The sequence below is a fragment of the Symsagittifera roscoffensis genome, chromosome 4, assembly GCF_963678635.1.
Source record: "Symsagittifera roscoffensis chromosome 4, txSymRosc1.1, whole genome shotgun sequence".
In the NCBI taxonomy this organism is placed as follows: Eukaryota; Metazoa; Xenacoelomorpha; order Acoela; family Convolutidae; genus Symsagittifera; species Symsagittifera roscoffensis.
Genome location: NC_087065.1, coordinates 30,242,087 through 30,259,911, shown reverse-complemented (window position 1 = coordinate 30,259,911; position 17,825 = coordinate 30,242,087). Strand labels below are relative to the sequence as shown.

Sequence of the window (17,825 nt, the reverse complement as noted above, 5' to 3'; positions counted from 1 at the left end):
AAACAACCCAAGACTACGCCATTGAACCAATAAACAATAGGCCGGAAACAATTGGACCTAGTTTTTTTTAGCGAAACAAAAAAAAAAACAAAGAAGGAAGTAGGAAGTCAAGTTAACTCAAATTATAAATTTTAGGAGTAAATCAAACACTAGAAGCAAAATTAGAGGAAAATGCGCGCAGCAGAAGAACGATTCCAAGATGCGACAAGTAAGCCGACAACAGATCAACAGACAAATAATTGGCCGATAATTTTACTTGAAACATTATTTCCAGTTTTTTTTTTAAAAAAAACAGGACATAGTCAGATCCGAACCCAGGACCTTTGCCGTCCCAGGCATATTCGTCAGATCCAGGCTAAGTTGGCTGGAAACGCGTAGAAGTTTGAGTTGACTATGAACCAAGATAAGGTGATACTTTTAAACAAGTTGTTAACACCATAAAAGTCTATATTCCCGTTTGATAACGCTTGCTAATAACAAGCGTAAAGATCACATCAGTTGAAGGATAAAAGGAAAATAAAACGACATCCTAGCTTCTTGACATGAAAAAACAGACAGGAACAGCCAAGTCAGAGGCAGCCGCTCACCATGTCCTGCGGGCGTCAAAACTTACACGCCAGAGTAGATATTAACATCTTCAACAATGAGACAGTGCCTATACTTTTATTAAAAGGTGAAATGACAAAATGAAATTAAAAAAAAAACAGTTTCGGTTGTAATTTTTGATTTTACGCCTACAATTTTTAGAAATTCCAGAACCCCAGAAGGTACAACAAAAGCCTTGGGCCATCACATCGACTGATTTGAAAATTCTGATAGGAAACATACAGGCAACCAAAGAATACAGGGCGTCACAGAACCATTTTTCATAAAACAAAGGAATACTCGGAAACTTTGTTTTAACACATAAATCCACGATGAAACGCCGAAGCCCTTATCAAGAAAACTGTAACAAATTATTAAAAAACTGATTCTGAGTACAAACGGTTTATCAGGAGAATTAAAAAAAGTTTACCAGAAAAAGTTTATATTCAACATAGAGGTGAAGCTTCTCTTCAGAAACACTAGCGAGAGCACGACAAAAAGCAGCTCTATAAAGTACAATAGGTGAAATTAGGAAGAAGCTTCGAATTAAAATTCGGCTACATCTGTGATTGGAACCTGCGACCTCGAGAGCCCTCTCGGCCACGGACGCTTATGTATCGTAAAGCAAAAGTCACAAATAAAACAGCTATATGCAAATAAAAGAGCTTTATGATTGGAACCTGCGACCTCGACAGCCCTCTCAGCCACGGACGCTTATGTATCGTAAAACACAATACACAAATAAAACAGCTATATGCAAATAAATTGCCAATGTGATGCAGCAAAATTACACCAAATACAAATAAGTACAATTTTGCAGGTAATAATTTGGAATAAAAGAATCTAAAGGCCTCCACACTAACTTTGTATGCCAAAGCTCGCTGGCAATAATAACCAAAAAATTGAAAATCTACTTTTAATTTATTGAGGCATCGATCAAGCTGATCAATGACTCCACACTAACCACAAAAAGCACGACAAAAAGCAACTCTATAAAGTACAATAGGTAAAATTAGGAAGAAGCTTCGAATTAAAATTCGGCTACATCTGTGATTGGAACCTGCAACCTCGAGAGCCCTCTCGGCCACGGACGCTTATGTATCGTAAAACACAAGTCACAAATAAAACAGCTATATGCAATTTGTGACTTGTGTTTTACACAAATATGCAATATATTCAAACAAAACAGCTATATGATTGGAACCTGCGACCTCTAGAGCTCTCTCGGCCACGGACGCTTATGTATCGTAAAACACAAGTCACAAATAAAACAGCTATATGCAAATAAATTGCCAATGAGATACAGCAAAATTACACCAAATACAAATAGGTAAAATTTGCATACAGGCACCAAAGAATACAGGGCGCCACAGAACCATATTTCATAAAACAAAAGAAAACTCGGAAACTTTGTTTAACACATAAAACCACGATGAAACGCCGAAGCCCTTATAAAAAAAACTGTAACAAAAAAATTATTAGAAAAACTGATTCTGAGTACAAACGGTTAATCAGGAGAATTTAAAAAAAATTACCAGAAAAAGTTTATATTCAACATAGAGGTGAAGCTTCTCTTCGGAAACACTAGCGAGAGCACGACAAAAAGCAGCTCTATAAAGTACAATAGGTAAATTAGGAAGCTTCGAATTAAAATTCGGCTACATCTGTGATTGGAACCTGCGACCTCGAGAGCCCCATCGGCCACGGACGCTTATGTATCGTAAAACACAAGTCACAAATAAAACAGCTATATGCAAATAAAAGAGCTATATGCAAATAAAACAGCTATATGATTGGAACCTGCTACCTCGAGAGCTCTCTCGGCCACGGACGCTTAGGTATCGTAAAACAAAAGTCACAAAAAAAACAGCTATATGCAAATAAATTGCCAATGTGATACAGCAAAATTACACCAAATACAAATAGGTACAATTTTGCAGGTAATAATTTGGAATAAAAGAGTCTAAAGGCCTCCACACTAACGACAAAGAGCACGACAAAAAGCAGCTCTATAAAGTACAATAGGTCAAATTAGAAGAAGCATCGAATTAAAGTTCGGCTACATCTATGATTGGAACCTGCGACCTCGAGAGCCCTCTCGGCCACGGACGCTTATGTATCGTAAAACACAAGTCACAAATAAACCAGCTATATGCAATTTGACTTGTGTTTTACGCAAAGATGCAATATATGCGAATAAATGCAAAAAAAAAACAGCTATATGATTGGAACCTGCGACCTCGAGAGCCCTCTCGGCCACGGACGCTTATGTATCGTAAAACACAAGTCACAAAGAAAAGAGCTGGATGCAAGTAAATTGCCAATGTGATTCAGCAAAATTACACCAAATAAAAATAGGTACAATTTGTGACTTGTGTTTTATTTGTGACTTGTGTTTTACAATACATAAGCGTCCGTGGCCGAGAGGGGTCTCGAGGTCGCAGGTTCCAATCATATAGCAGTTTTATTTGCATATAGCTGTTTTATTTGTAAAACGACCTCGAGAGCCCTCTCGGCCACGGACGCTTATGTATCGTAAAACACAAGTCACAAACAAAACAGCTATATGCAAAAAAAACAGCTGTATGATTGGAACCTGCGACCCCGAGAGCCCTCTCGGCCACGGATGCTTGTGTATCGTAAAACACAAGTCACAAATAAAACAGCTATATGCAGATAAATTGCCAATGTGATACAGCAAAATTACTTGCAGCTCTATAAAGTACAATAGGTAAAATTAGGAAGAAGCTTCGATTAAAATTCGGCTACATCTGTGATTGGAACCTGCGAGCTCGAAAGCCCTCTCGGCCACGGACGCTTATGTATCGTAAAAGACAAGTCACAAATAAAAACAGCTATATGCACGATGAAACGCCGAAGCCCTTATAAAGAATACTGTAACAAAAAAATTATTTCGAAAACTGATTCTGAGTACAAACGGTTTATCAGGAGAATTAAAAAAAGTTTACCAGAAAAAGTATATATTCAACATAGAGGTGAAGCTTCTCTTCGGAAATACTAGCGAGAGCACGACAAAAAGCAGCTCTATAAAGTACAATAGGTAAAATTAGGAAGAAGCTTCGAATTAAAATTCGGCTACATCTGTGATTGGAACCTGCGACCTTGAGAGCCCTCTCGGCGAAGGTACCTTATGTATCGTAAAACACAAGTCACAAATAAAACAGCTATATGCAAATAAAACAGCTATATGATTGGAACCTGCGACCTCGAGAGCCCTCTCGACCACGGACGCTTATGTATCGTAAAACACGAGTCACAAATAAAACAGCTATATGCAAATAAATTGCGAATGTGATACAGCAAAATTACAGCAAAGCAGATTCGAACCCAGGACCTTTACCGTCCTAGGCTTATTCGTTAGCTCCAGGCTAAGTTGGCTGGAAACGCATAGAAGTTTGAGATGACTATGAACAAAGATACAAGTGATTCTTTAAAACAAGTTGTTAACCCGATAAAAGTCTACATTACCGTTTGATAACGCTTGCTAATCACAAGCGTAAAGATCGTATCAGTTGATGGATAAAAAGAAAATGAAACGACATCCTAGCTTCTTGACATGAAGAAACAGACAGGAACAGCCAAGTCAGAGGCAGCCGCTCACCATGTCCTACGGGCGTCAAAACTTACACGCCAGAGTAGATATTAACATCTTCAACAATGAGACAGTGCATATACTTTTATTAAAAGGTGAAATGACAAAACGATATTAAAAAAAAGTTTCGGTAGTAATTTTTGATTCTACGACTACTATTTTTAGAAATTCCAGAACCCCAGATGGTACAACAAAAGCCGTGGGCCATCACATCGACTGAATTGAAAATTCTGATAGGAAACATACAGGCACCAAAGAATACAGGGCGCCACAGAACCATTTTTCATAAAACAAAGGAAAACTCGGAAACTTTGTTTAACACATAAATCCACGATGAAACGCCGAAGCCCTTATCAAGAAAACTGTAACAAAAAAATTATTAAAAAAACTGATTCTGAGTACAAACGGTTTATCAGGAGAATTTAAAAAAGTTTACCAGAAAAAGTTTATATTCAACATAGAGGTGAAGCTTCTCTTCAGAAACACTAGCGAGAGCACGACAAAAAGCAGCTCTATAAAGTACAAAAGGTGAAATTAGGAAGAAGCTTCGAATTAAAACTCGGCTACATCTGTGATTGGAACCTGCGACATCGAGAGCCCTCTCAGCCACGGACGCTTATGTATCGTAAAATACAAGTCACAAATAAAACAGCTATATGCTACATCTGTGATTGGAACCTGCGACCTCGAGAGCCCTCTCGGCCACGGACGCTTATGTATCGTAAAACACAAGTCAAAAATAAAACAGCTATATGCAAATAAATTGCGAATGTGATACCGCAAAATTACAGCAACAGCAGATTCGAACCCAGGACCTTTACCGTATCAGGCATATTCGTTAGCTCCAGGCTAAGTTGGCTGGAAACGCATAGAAGTTTGAGTTGACTATGAACCAAGATACAAGTGATTCTTTTAAACAAGTTGTTAACCCAATAAAAGTCTACAATCCCGTTTGATAAAGCTTGCTATATCACAAGCGTAAAGATCGTATCAGTTGAAGGATAAAAGGAAAATGAAACGACATCCTAGCATCTTGACATGAAGAAACAGACAGGAACAGCCAAGTCAGAGGCAGCCGCTCTCCATGTCCTACGGGCGTCAAAACTTACACGCCAGAGTAGATATTAACATCTTCAACAATGAGACAGGGCATATACTTTTATTAAAAGGTGAAATGACAAAACGACATTAAAAAAACGGTTTCGGTAGTATTTTTTGATTCTACGCCTACTATTTTTAGAAATTCCAGAGCCCCAGAGGGTACAACAAAAGCCTTGGGCCATCACATCGACTGATTTGAAAATTCTGATAGGAAACATACAGGCACCAAAGAATACAGGGCGCCACAGAACCATTTTTCAGAAAACAAAGGAAAACTCGGAAACTTTGTTTAACACATAAATCCACGATGAAACGCCGAAGCCCTTATAAAGAAAACTGTAACAAAAAATTATTATTAAAACTGGTTCTGAGTACAAACGGTTTATCAGGAGAATTTTAAAAAGTTTACCAGAAAAAGTATATATTCAACATAGAGGTGAAGCTTCTCTTCGGAAACACTAGCGAGAGCACGACAAAAAGCAGCTCTATAAAGTACAAAATGTGAAATTAGGAAGAATCTTCGAATTAAAACTCGGCTACATCTGTGATTGGAACCTGCGACGTCGAGAGCCCTCTCAGCCACGGACGCTTATGTATCGTAAAATACAAGTCACAAATAATACAGCTATATGCTACATCTGTGATTGGAACCTGCGACCTCGAGAGCCCTCTCGGCCACGGACGCTTATGTATCGTAAAACACAAGTCACAAATAAAACAGCTATATGCAATTTGTGACTTGTGTTTTACGCAAATAAATGCAAATGATAAAACAGCTATATGCAATTAACACAGCTATATGATTGGAACCTGCGACCTCGAGAGCCCTCTCGGTCACGGACGCTTAGGTATCGTAAAACACATGTCACAAATAAAACAGCTATATGCAAATAAATTGCCAATGTGATACAGCCAAATTACATCAAATACAAATACCGTGCTAGCAGAAAAAGTATATATTGAACATAGAGGTGAAGCTTCTCTTCAAAAACACTAGCGAGAGCAGCTCTATAAAGTACAAGAGGTGAAATTAGGAAGAAGCTTCGAATTAAAACTCGGCTACATCTGTGATTGGAACCTGCGACGTCGAGAGCCCTCTCAGCCACGGACGCTTATGAATCGTAAAATACAAGTCACAAATAAAACAGCTATATAGTACATCTGTGATTGGAACCTGCGACCTCGAGAGCCCTCTCGGCCACGGACGCTTATGTATCGTAAAACACAAGTCACAAATAAAACAGCTATATGCAATTTGTGACTTGTGTTTTACGCAAATATGCAAATAAATGCAAATAATAAAACAGCTATATGCAATTAACACAGCTATATGATTGGAACCTGCGACCTCGAGAGCCCTCTCGGTCACGGACGCTTAGGTATCGTAAAACACAAGTCACAAATAAAACAGCTATATGCAAATAAATTGCCAATGTGATACAGCCAAATTACATCAAATACAAATACCGTGCTAGCAGAAAAAGTATATATTCAACATAGAGGTGAAGCTTCTCTTCGGAAACACTAGCGAGAGCACGACAAAAAGCAGCTCTATAAAGTACAAAAGGTGAAATTAGGAAGAAGCTTCGAATTAAAACTCGGCTACATCTGTGATTGGAACCTGCGACATCGAGAGCCCTCTCAGCCAGGGACGCTTATGTATCGTAAAATACAAGTCACAAACAAAACAGCTATATGCTACATCTGTGATTGGAACCTGCGACCTCGAGAGCCCTCTCGGCCACGGACGCTTATGTATCGTAAAACACAAGTCACAAATAAAACAGCTATATGCAATTTGTGACTTGTGTTTTACGCAAATATGCAAATAAATGCAAATAATAAAACAGCTATATGCAATTAACACAGCTATATGATTGGAACCTGCGACCTCGAGAGCCCTCTCGGTCACGGACGCTTAGGTATCGTAAAACACAAGTCACAAATAAAACAGCTATATGCAAATAAATTGCCAAGGTGATACAGCCAAATTACATCAAATACAAATACCGTGCTAGCAGAAAAAGTATATATTCAACATAGAGGTGAAGCTTCTCTTCGGAAACACTAGCGAGAGCACGACAAAAAGCAGCTCTATAAAGTACAAAAGGTGAAACTAGGAAGAAGCTTCGAATTAAAATTCGGCTACATCTGTGATTGGAACCTGCGACCTCGAGAGCCCTCTCAGCCACGGACGCTTATGTATCGTAAAATAAAAGTCACAAATAAAACAGCTATATGCTACATCTGTGATTGGAACCTGCGACCTCGAGAGCCCTCTCGGCCACGGACGCTTATGTATCGTAAAACAGAAGTCACAAATAAAACAGCTATATGCAATTTGTGACTTGTGTTTTACGCAAATATGCAAATAAATGCAAATAATCAAACAGCTATATGCAAATAACACAGCTATATGATTGGAACCTGCGACCTCGAGAGCCCTCTCGGCCACGGACGCTTATGTATCGTAAAACACAAGTCACAAATAAAACAGCTATATGCAAATAAATTGCCAATGTGATACAGCCAAATTACATCAAATACAAATACCGTGCTACCAGAAAAAGTATATATTCAACATAGAGGTGAAGCTTCTCCTCGGAAACACTAGCGAGAGCACGACAAAAAGCAGCTCTATAAAGTACAATAGGTTAAATTAGGAAGAAGCTTCGAATTAAAATTCGGCTACATCTGTGATTGGAATGTGGCCACGGACGCTTATGTATCGTAAGACACAAGTCACAAAGAAAACAGCTATATGCAACCTGCGACCTCGAGTGATTTGAACCTGCGACCTCGAGAGCCCTGCGAACAACTATATGCAACCTGCGACCTCGAGTAATTGGAATCTGCGACCTCGAGAGCCCTCTCGGCCACGGACACTTATGTATCGTAAAACACGAGTCACAAATAAAACAGCTATATGCAAATAAATTGCCAATGTGATACAGCAAAAGCACAATAGGTAAAATTAGGAAGAAGCTTCAAATTAAAATTCGGCTACATCTGTGATTGGAACCTGCGACCTCGAGAGCCCTCTCGGCCACGGACGCTCATGTATCGTAAAACACAAGTCACAAATAAAACAGCTATATGCAACCTACCTCGAGTGATTGGAACCTGCGACCTCGAGAGCCCTGCGAATAGCTATTGGTCGCAGGTTCCAATCACTCGAGGTCGCAGGTTGCATATAGCTGTTTTATTTGTGACTTGTGATTGGAACCTGCGACCACGAGCTGTTCACAAATAAAACAGCTATATGCACTTGTGATTGGTTGCATAAGCTGTTTTATTTGTGACTTGTGATTGGAACCTGCGACCTCGAGCTGTTCACAAATAAAACAGCTATATTCCAACCAATTGGAACCTGCGACCTCGAGAGCCCTCTCGGCCACGGACGCTTATGTATCGTAAAACACAAGTCACAAATAAAACAGCTATATGCAAATAAATTGCCAATGTGATACAGCAAAATTGGCAATAAAACAGCGATATGCACAAATAAAACAGCTATATGCAACCTGCGACCTAGAGTGATTGGAACCTGCGACCTCGAGAGCCCTGCGAACAGCTATTGGTCGCAGGTTCCAATCACTCGAGGTCGCATATAGCTGTTTTATTTGTGACTTGTGATTGGAACCTGCGACCTCGAGCTGTTCACAAATAAAACAGCTATATGCAAGCTCGAGATCGCAGCTCGATTGGAACCTGCGATCTCGAGAGCCCTCTCGGCCACGGACGCTTATGTATAGTTTATGTAATAAAACAGCTATATGCAAGCTCGAGGTCGCAGCTCGATTGGAACCTGCGACCTCGAGAGCCCTCTCGGCCACGGACGCTTATGTATCGTAAAACACAAGTCACAAACAAAACAGCTATATGCAAATAAATTGCCTATGTGATACAGCCAAATTACATCAAATACAAATACCGTGCTACCAGAAAAGTATATATTCAACATAGAGGTGAAGCTTGTCTTCGGAAACACTAGCGAGAGCACGACAAAAAGCAGCTCTATAAAGTACAATAGGTAAAATTAGAAACAAGCTTCGAATTAAAATTCGGCTACATCTGTGATTGGAATGTGGCCACGAACGCTTATGTATCGTAAGACACAAGTCACAAAGAAAACAGCTATATTCAACCTGCGACCTCGAGTGATTTGAACCTGCGACCTCGAGAGCCCTGCGAACAGCTATATGCAACCTGCGACCTCGAGTGATTGGAACCTGCGACCTCGAGAGCCCTCTCGGCCACGGACACTTATGTATCGTAAAACACAAGTCACAAATAAAACAGCTATATGCAAATAAATTGCCAATGTGATACAGCAAAAGCACAATAGGTAAAACTCTACAAAGTACAATAGGTAAAATTAGGAAGAAGCTTCAAATTAAAATTCGGCTTCATCTGTGATTGGAACCTGCGACCTCGAGAGCCCTCTCGGCCACGGACGCTCATGTATCGTAAAACACAAGTCACAAATAAAACAGCTATATGCAACCTGCGACCTCGAGTGATTGGAACCTGCGACCTCGAGAGCCCTGCGAATAGCTATTGGTCGCAGGTTCCAATCACTCGAGGTCGCAAGTTGCATATAGCTGTTTTATTTGTGACTTGTGATTGGAACCTGCTACCTCGAGCTGTTCACAAATAAAACAGCTATATGCACTTGTGATTGGTTGCATATAGCTGTTTTATTTGTGACTTGTGATTGGAACCTGTGACCTCGAGCTGTTCACAAATAAAACAGCTATATTCCAACCTATTGGAACCTGCGACCTCGAGAGCCCTCTCGGCCACGGACGCTTATGTATCGTAAAACACAAGTCACAAATAAAACAGCTATATGCAAATAAATTGCCAATGTGATACAGCAAAATTGGCAATAAACCAGCTATATGCACAAATAAAACAGCTATATGCAACCTGCGACCTAGAGTGATTGGAACCTGCGACCTCGAGAGCCCTGCGAACAGCTATTGGTCGCAGGTTCCAATCACTCGAGGTCGCAGGTTGCATATAGCTGTTTTATTTGTGACTTGTGATTGGAACCTGCGACCTCGAGCTGTTCACAAATAAAACAGCTATATGCAAGCTCGAGGTCGCAGCTCGATTGGAACCTGCGATCTCGAGAGCCCTCTCGGCCACGGACGCTTATGTATAGTTTATGTAATAAAACAGCTATATGCAAGCTCGAGGTCGCAGCTCGATTGGAACCTGCGACCTCGAGAGCCCTCTCGGCCACGGACGCTTATGTATCGTAAAACACAAGTCACAAATAAAACAGCTATATGCAAATAAATTGCCAATGTGATACAGCAAAGTTGGCAATAAAACAGCTATATGCACAAATAAAACATCTATATGCAACCTGCGACCTAGAGTGATTGGAACCTGCGACCTCGAGAGCCCTCTCGGCCACGGACACTTATGTATCGTAAAACACAAGTCACAAATAAAACAGCTATATGCAAATAAATTGCCAATGTGATACAGCAAAAGCACAATAGGTAAAACTCTACAAAGTACAATAGGTAAAATTAGGAAGAAGCTTCAAATTAAAATTCGGCTTCATCTGTGATTGGAACCTGCGACCTCGAGAGCCCTCTCGGCCACGGACGCTCATGTATCGTAAAACACAAGTCACAAATAAAACAGCTATATGCAACCTGCGACCTCGAGTGATTGGAACCTGCGACCTCGAGAGCCCTGCGAATAGCTATTGGTCGCAGGTTCCAATCACTCGAGGTCGCAAGTTGCATATAGCTGTTTTATTTGTGACTTGTGATTGGAACCTGCTACCTCGAGCTGTTCACAAATAAAACAGCTATATGCACTTGTGATTGGTTGCATATAGCTGTTTTATTTGTGACTTGTGATTGGAACCTGTGACCTCGAGCTGTTCACAAATAAAACAGCTATATTCCAACCTATTGGAACCTGCGACCTCGAGAGCCCTCTCGGCCACGGACGCTTATGTATCGTAAAACACAAGTCACAAATAAAACAGCTATATGCAAATAAATTGCCAATGTGATACAGCAAAATTGGCAATAAACCAGCTATATGCACAAATAAAACAGCTATATGCAACCTGCGACCTAGAGTGATTGGAACCTGCGACCTCGAGAGCCCTGCGAACAGCTATTGGTCGCAGGTTCCAATCACTCGAGGTCGCAGGTTGCATATAGCTGTTTTATTTGTGACTTGTGATTGGAACCTGCGACCTCGAGCTGTTCACAAATAAAACAGCTATATGCAAGCTCGAGGTCGCAGCTCGATTGGAACCTGCGATCTCGAGAGCCCTCTCGGCCACGGACGCTTATGTATAGTTTATGTAATAAAACAGCTATATGCAAGCTCGAGGTCGCAGCTCGATTGGAACCTGCGACCTCGAGAGCCCTCTCGGCCACGGACGCTTATGTATCGTAAAACACAAGTCACAAATAAAACAGCTATATGCAAATAAATTGCCAATGTGATACAGCAAAGTTGGCAATAAAACAGCTATATGCACAAATAAAACATCTATATGCAACCTGCGACCTAGAGTGATTGGAACCTGCGACCTCGAGAGCCCTGCGAACAGCTATTGGTCGCAGGTTCCAATCACTCGAGGTCGCAGGTTGCATATAGCTGTTTTATTTGTGACTTGTGATTGGAACCTGCGACCTCGAGCTGTTCACAAATAAAACAGCTATATGCAAGCTCGAAGTCGCAGCTCGATTGGAACCTGCGATCTCGAGAGCCCTCTCGGCCACGGACGCTTATGTATAGTTTATGTAATAACACAGCTATATGCAAGCTCGAGGTCGCAGCTCGATTGAAACCTGCGACATCGAGAGCCCTCTCGGCCACAGACGCTTATGTATCGTAAAACACAAGTCACAAATAAAACAGCTATATGCAAATAAATTGCCTATGTGATACAGAAAAATTACACCAAATACAAATAGGTACAGTTTTGCAGGTAATAATTTGGAATAAAAGAATCTAAAGGCCTCCACACTAACTTTGTATGCCAAAGATCGCTGGTAAAAATAACCAAAAAACTGAAAATCGACTTTTAATTTGTTGAGGCATCGATCAAGCTGATCAATGATTCAATAAATTAAAAGTAGATTGTCTATTTTTTGGCTCTTCTAACTTCAACTTCCCCCACTTGCAAATTTTTACAAGTAAAAATTTTGTTCTAATTGTTCAGTTGTTATGAAAATTAAAATACGAACTAATTTGGTTATGACAAACATATTTGGTCTTCATAAATAGTCTTCGTTACACCATAAATTTCATGTTCGTGTGAGTTGGGGGAAAAGGAAAAAGAACCAGCAACTGTTATGATTTAGAAAAAAATCGCAAATTGAGCTAACAAAATTTAGGTAGACGCCCTTAAGCCGTAGCCCTTTTGCAGTAAAAAAAAATAAAACAAAATTGCCGAAAGGTTTACTTTATAATCAAATCAAGAAAGGGTTGATGAAGCTTAGTCGCGAAAAACAAATTACTAGTGGAAGGGAGATCACGTGCTGAAACAAACGTGCTTAAAGGTTAACGAAAATGCGAACAGGAAAAACAGATTTCCGATTATAAAACATTTCGATATCGCAGGTGTAATTAGATCAGCTCTTTACAGCAAAAAAGCTCCGAACAGCAGAAAAAGTATTTCCGATTATAAAGTATTTCGATATCGCAGGTGTACTTATACTTTATAGCGATCACAGCAATGCATTTTAAGACTTGAAAAATGATGGTCAAAGTCCAAGTAAAAGCCAATTATACTCTTTTGAAAAACTATCAAAAAAGGTAATAGCTTGCAAAATCACACAGGAACTTGGAGAAAAAAGAAATCATCATAACTTGCAGTGCAGAGCAGCGACTACTTCTGGTACTTCTCGTAGCTCAAAAATCAGACTTTTTAGTACTAGTTAACGACATTCATACTCGGCCGACCACACGACCCTTGATTTTTTTAAGGCGCCTATATCAACTAACTTTTAGGGGACCGTGCGCCGAAAAAAAAACTCGAACTCAACCGCTTCCGAAATGTGCACATAAACATTATTGTCGCATTTTTCAAAAATCTTGGCGAAATAAGGTCTTTTTACTGTTTTGAGATACCTCGGAAAAAATGTCAACCTGTCAAAACAATGAAAATCTGCCAGCTTTAGCGGCATCTTCCTCCTTAAAAAGGGAGCGGATACGGCAAAATTGATGTCGATCCCAGGAAAGCCCTACCTTGGGTAGGCCCTCGCCAAACATAAAACACGTAAATATGAATTTACGCAGATAAAAACAGACAAATGAGTATCTTAACAGTAATTTAGATTTTAACAAAATACATACCTTCATAAGTTTTCTAACAGCAATCTATGACTGAACTTCTTCAAAATCGATTACTATTTCTTCCATTTCAACGAGTATTTGATACAGAAAAGAGTTTAGAACATATAAGACAAAACTATTGATCTTTACAAAACGAAGCAATTTCGCCGAAAAATAATTTAAGTTACCACAGAATCCAGTATTTGACAAAAGAGTCTGCTAAACATACCAAAAAGTTGGTAGAGAAGTCAAAGGTGGGAAATAATCTGCAAAAATGCTATTCAAATTTTTTTCTTTGATGATATTGAGCTTGGATTTAGAGCGCATAAATCATCGCCTCCAGCGCATTAGAGATCCATGATAATACAACAGAGGCAACGCGAAACTTCGCAACACTTGTTACACAAAAAAAAACATATGCCAGTGAAGAAGAATAACAAACCTGATAAAATAACAAAAACATTTCAAACCTAACGATATTTGAAGAGAAGACATGACTCAACCTTTCGTCGTAGCAAAGTTGTCATTAATTAAAATTCAATTGACAAACTGAAATCAAGCGAAAATGCAAACCAAGTGAAAAACAAATTAGATTTTTTTTCAAAGCAATGAAATCAGATATAATAATTCTTACGAAAAATTTCAGTCACGGCTCCATTTCTTGCCTTCTTCGGACTAGAAGATTGAAAAGATCAAATGAAATTTTTTTAAAAAGCTTCCTAAAATCGTAAATAAAAAATTCAAAAACAACTTCAGCAAAATTTCTTGGAACTTAATTCTTCGAATGTAATAACCTCCACTTTTACTGAAAAATTCTTGTTTCATAGGAAAACCTCGAGATGTAGCAACTATGGTATCTTTAAAATAAGTAGAATAACAAAACTATGATAATCATTTTTTCTTTCCAATCCGCAAAAACAACAGTTTCTGGTCGGATTCGAACCCAGAACCTTTCTAGTCCTTGTAGTCTCAGCTATGAAACAAAACAACCTATCAATTATTAAAGTGATTCTGTTAGACAAAAAAAAACAATTTCGATGAAAATCCCTACTATTTTATGGGCCTAACATAAAGAACAAAAAGGACAAACGGCGCTCTAAAAGCTCCCTAAAAGACAAAAACTTCTTGAACCATGTTGAATCAGTTAGCTGGCTTCAAAAAGCTGGGACGCTTTCTGAGTCAAGGAAATGAATTGAATTTAAAAAAGAAATTAAAGATCACACAGCGGAAAATCAAATTTGAGCGTGAACAACTTTTTAAATTTCCCTACAAAACGGACGAGAAAAAATCATCGCGACCTATTTACGAGTCTGAACAACCTTTTATCTTTGAGCTCAGGACATTGATACCTTTCAGATGACATTAAAAATTGCGAGATCCAGAGACGAGCATCGAGGCTTCTGTGCGCGTTCTGAGAACACATCTTGGCCTTATAATGCCCATCAAAAACGGTTGGTTAATAAATCCTCGAGCTAAAACCACCAAGAGCACAAACATTTCAACACCTTTTTTCGAAAAACATCAAAATTAAAAAAAAAAACGATTATTTCACAGCCCCTCAAACTCCGTCACAATTCTCGAAACGGGTTAAAGAAAGCTCTTTAGAAACTGGGTTTAACAGCCTTTAAGAGTTCTATAAAAAATTATTTTAAAGATTTTAATGGGTCTCCAGGATTTTCTGATGAGCCATTTTCAATTTAAACTACCTCCCAGAGCCGAAAAACTCGTGAATGTGATTACGCCCAAAAATGTTATTTCTACTCACGATCAAACACAGTACGCATGAATTTCCAAATAAAGTCTTTTGCTATATATATGTATAAATCTATGGAAAAAATGGCTAACAGCTGAACTTGACCGTGGTCTGAAAAACTTGTGACACCTCCAGACTGAACGGAGACAGAATTTGAGCAAATAAATTAACCTTCTGACTGAGGAGAACAGATCCGTACTTGTCAACTCTGATGAAATGTTGCATGGGACCAAGGCCCATGTCTGCTTGGCGCACCTGGAAAAAGTAGGAGTCGGGCAGCCAGACCTTCTGCTCTTGGAATGTGAAGCCGGTGAAATCTCCCGGCTGAAGAACTAACTGAACGGGTGTGGTAGTTGTGGAAGTGGAAGAGTAGTTTATAGAGTCTGCTATGTAACAATCTACCCATGACTGTCGCAAGTAAAAATCAACCACACATTGGGAAGTGATGTCGCGTAAACTCTCAATGAATACATTTACTGATATATTAAGGGGGCGTGGCGAACAGGGCACTTTGCCGCTGTCATATTTAGATAAGTCAGGAGAAATGGCATTTTTGATTGCTTCACTCAACATGTCCGACTCCTCTGATTTGATGCAAGAAAGAAAAGAACATAGAGCCACAAAGAAAATGCAGAAGCTACGTACTAAAATCATATTGATCCAGGCCAAACAAATTATAATGATTTATAGCCAACTATTGGTAACCAAATATGAAGCTTCAGCAGCAAAGTGTTAAGAAGCTTTAAAATGGAGCAGGGGCATGATGTAGGGTAACCGCTATCAATGGAGAACTTTTGTTTATTTAAAAAATATATTTAAACACTGTATTCGTATATTCCAAAGGAAGTTGTGCACTAAACAGTTACTTTCTTTAGAGCAGTAATAAACACAATTGCTCGACTGGAAATGCATATCCCTTCTAAACGAGACAGCATTTGGCAGCTCTTCTCCTATTGGCTTAAATTATTGAACATTATTATTAAAAGGAGAGAAAAAAATGCATTTCAAACGTTTTTAGTGCAAAAACTCAACAAATGAGGTTTAAGGGTAAAATTTTTGCTGTTATTGAGCAAACTTAGGTCTAAAAAATTTCAGTGATTTTTGCTTCTTGGTTGAATGATTTTGAAGAGAGCCAAATGTTTTAGTTAACTTAACTTTTTGTCCTCACTTATAACCCCAACACATACACACAAACATGCAAGATTTGCAACTTCTGAGGGTACTGACAGTAGTCAACTACAGGGTCGGGAACTTCGAATTTTGAGACAATTCAATTTTTCTGATTATATTTTTGAAAAAACCAAGAAAAGTGTCATATCTCGAAAACTACAAAAAATTGAGCACTCATTTTTGGAGACAAGATTTGCAACCCCTGAGACTACTCTGACAGCCCCCAACTTTAGGGTTAGGAATTCCACAAACTTTGAAAAATTAAATTTAGATTTTCTGAATTTTTTTAATCATTAAAATGTCATATCATAATCATTAAAAAAAACACTAGAAACGTCACATCTCAGAAACTGGAAGCATTAGAGCAGTCGCATTCGAATGCAAAAAATGCGATATGAAACTCCTGAGAGTACCCTTACAGTACACCCATCTACAAGGTAGAGAATTTCAAATCTTTTCAACTTTTTAAAATCCAAGTTTTCTGAAAAATTAAAAAGAAATCATAAAACACGTCATGTCTCGAAAACTACAAGGGTTTGAGCAGTCATATTTGAAGGCAAGATACTCAACCCCAAAGACTCTGAGAGTAAATTGACAGCCCCCATAACCATATCAAATTTTGAAGAAAAAAATTAAATTTAAAAAAAATCACAGAAAACGTCATATCTCGAAAAGTACAAGGATTTGAGCACTCGTAATCATAGGTGAGGTTATTCGCTACCCCTGAGAGTAACATCAGAGTTTCCAGCCACAGGATTGAGATCTTTAAAATTTTTGATTTTTCTAAATCTTAGTTTTTTAGAACATTTTTGAAAAAATCATAAAAAACGTCATACCTCGAACACTGAAAGGATTTGAGACGAGTTAATTGAAGCAACTGAATATTCATACAACTGTTTTCTTGCTTGGTTGTGATATTACATTGAATTTTGATAAGTGAGATTTGGAGGCAAGATTCGCAACCCCTGAGAGTACCCTGGCAGGGGTGCCGGACATCAAACCGACGGGACTTCAAGCCGAATCGTAAAATTAGGGACTTCATGCCGAAGATTTTCCCATTAAGTCATGAAATATGATGAACTTGAAAACGTTTTTAAAGAACTACTCAATTTTATTATCTTTCTTCAGTAGTTATTGGCGTTTTCATGAAATTTAAGCCTCCAAATGATGTTTAGGAAAGTTGAAAAATAAAACACGGTTGAAGGCAAGTTTCTCATTTATAATTTATGCATTTCAAAAACCGGCTAACATTATTAACAGATTCCAATCCTAAGGGAT

The 17,825-nt window shown here is 38.9% G+C and overlaps 1 protein-coding gene across 1 annotated transcript in view; it reads right to left on the bottom strand.

Annotated features, from left to right (window-relative positions):
- The window catches only part of LOC134844372 (glycine receptor subunit alphaZ1-like), a 124,432-nt gene extending 108,151 nt beyond the window's left edge, over positions 1-16,281 (bottom strand). The window contains exon 1 of the mRNA XM_063861021.1: positions 15,549-16,281. Coding sequence (XP_063717091.1) covers positions 15,549-16,031 — 483 coding nt within the window. The 5' untranslated portion in view covers positions 16,032-16,281. The remainder of the gene's footprint in view (positions 1-15,548) is intronic.
- Positions 16,282-17,825: the final 1,544 nt, after the last annotated feature.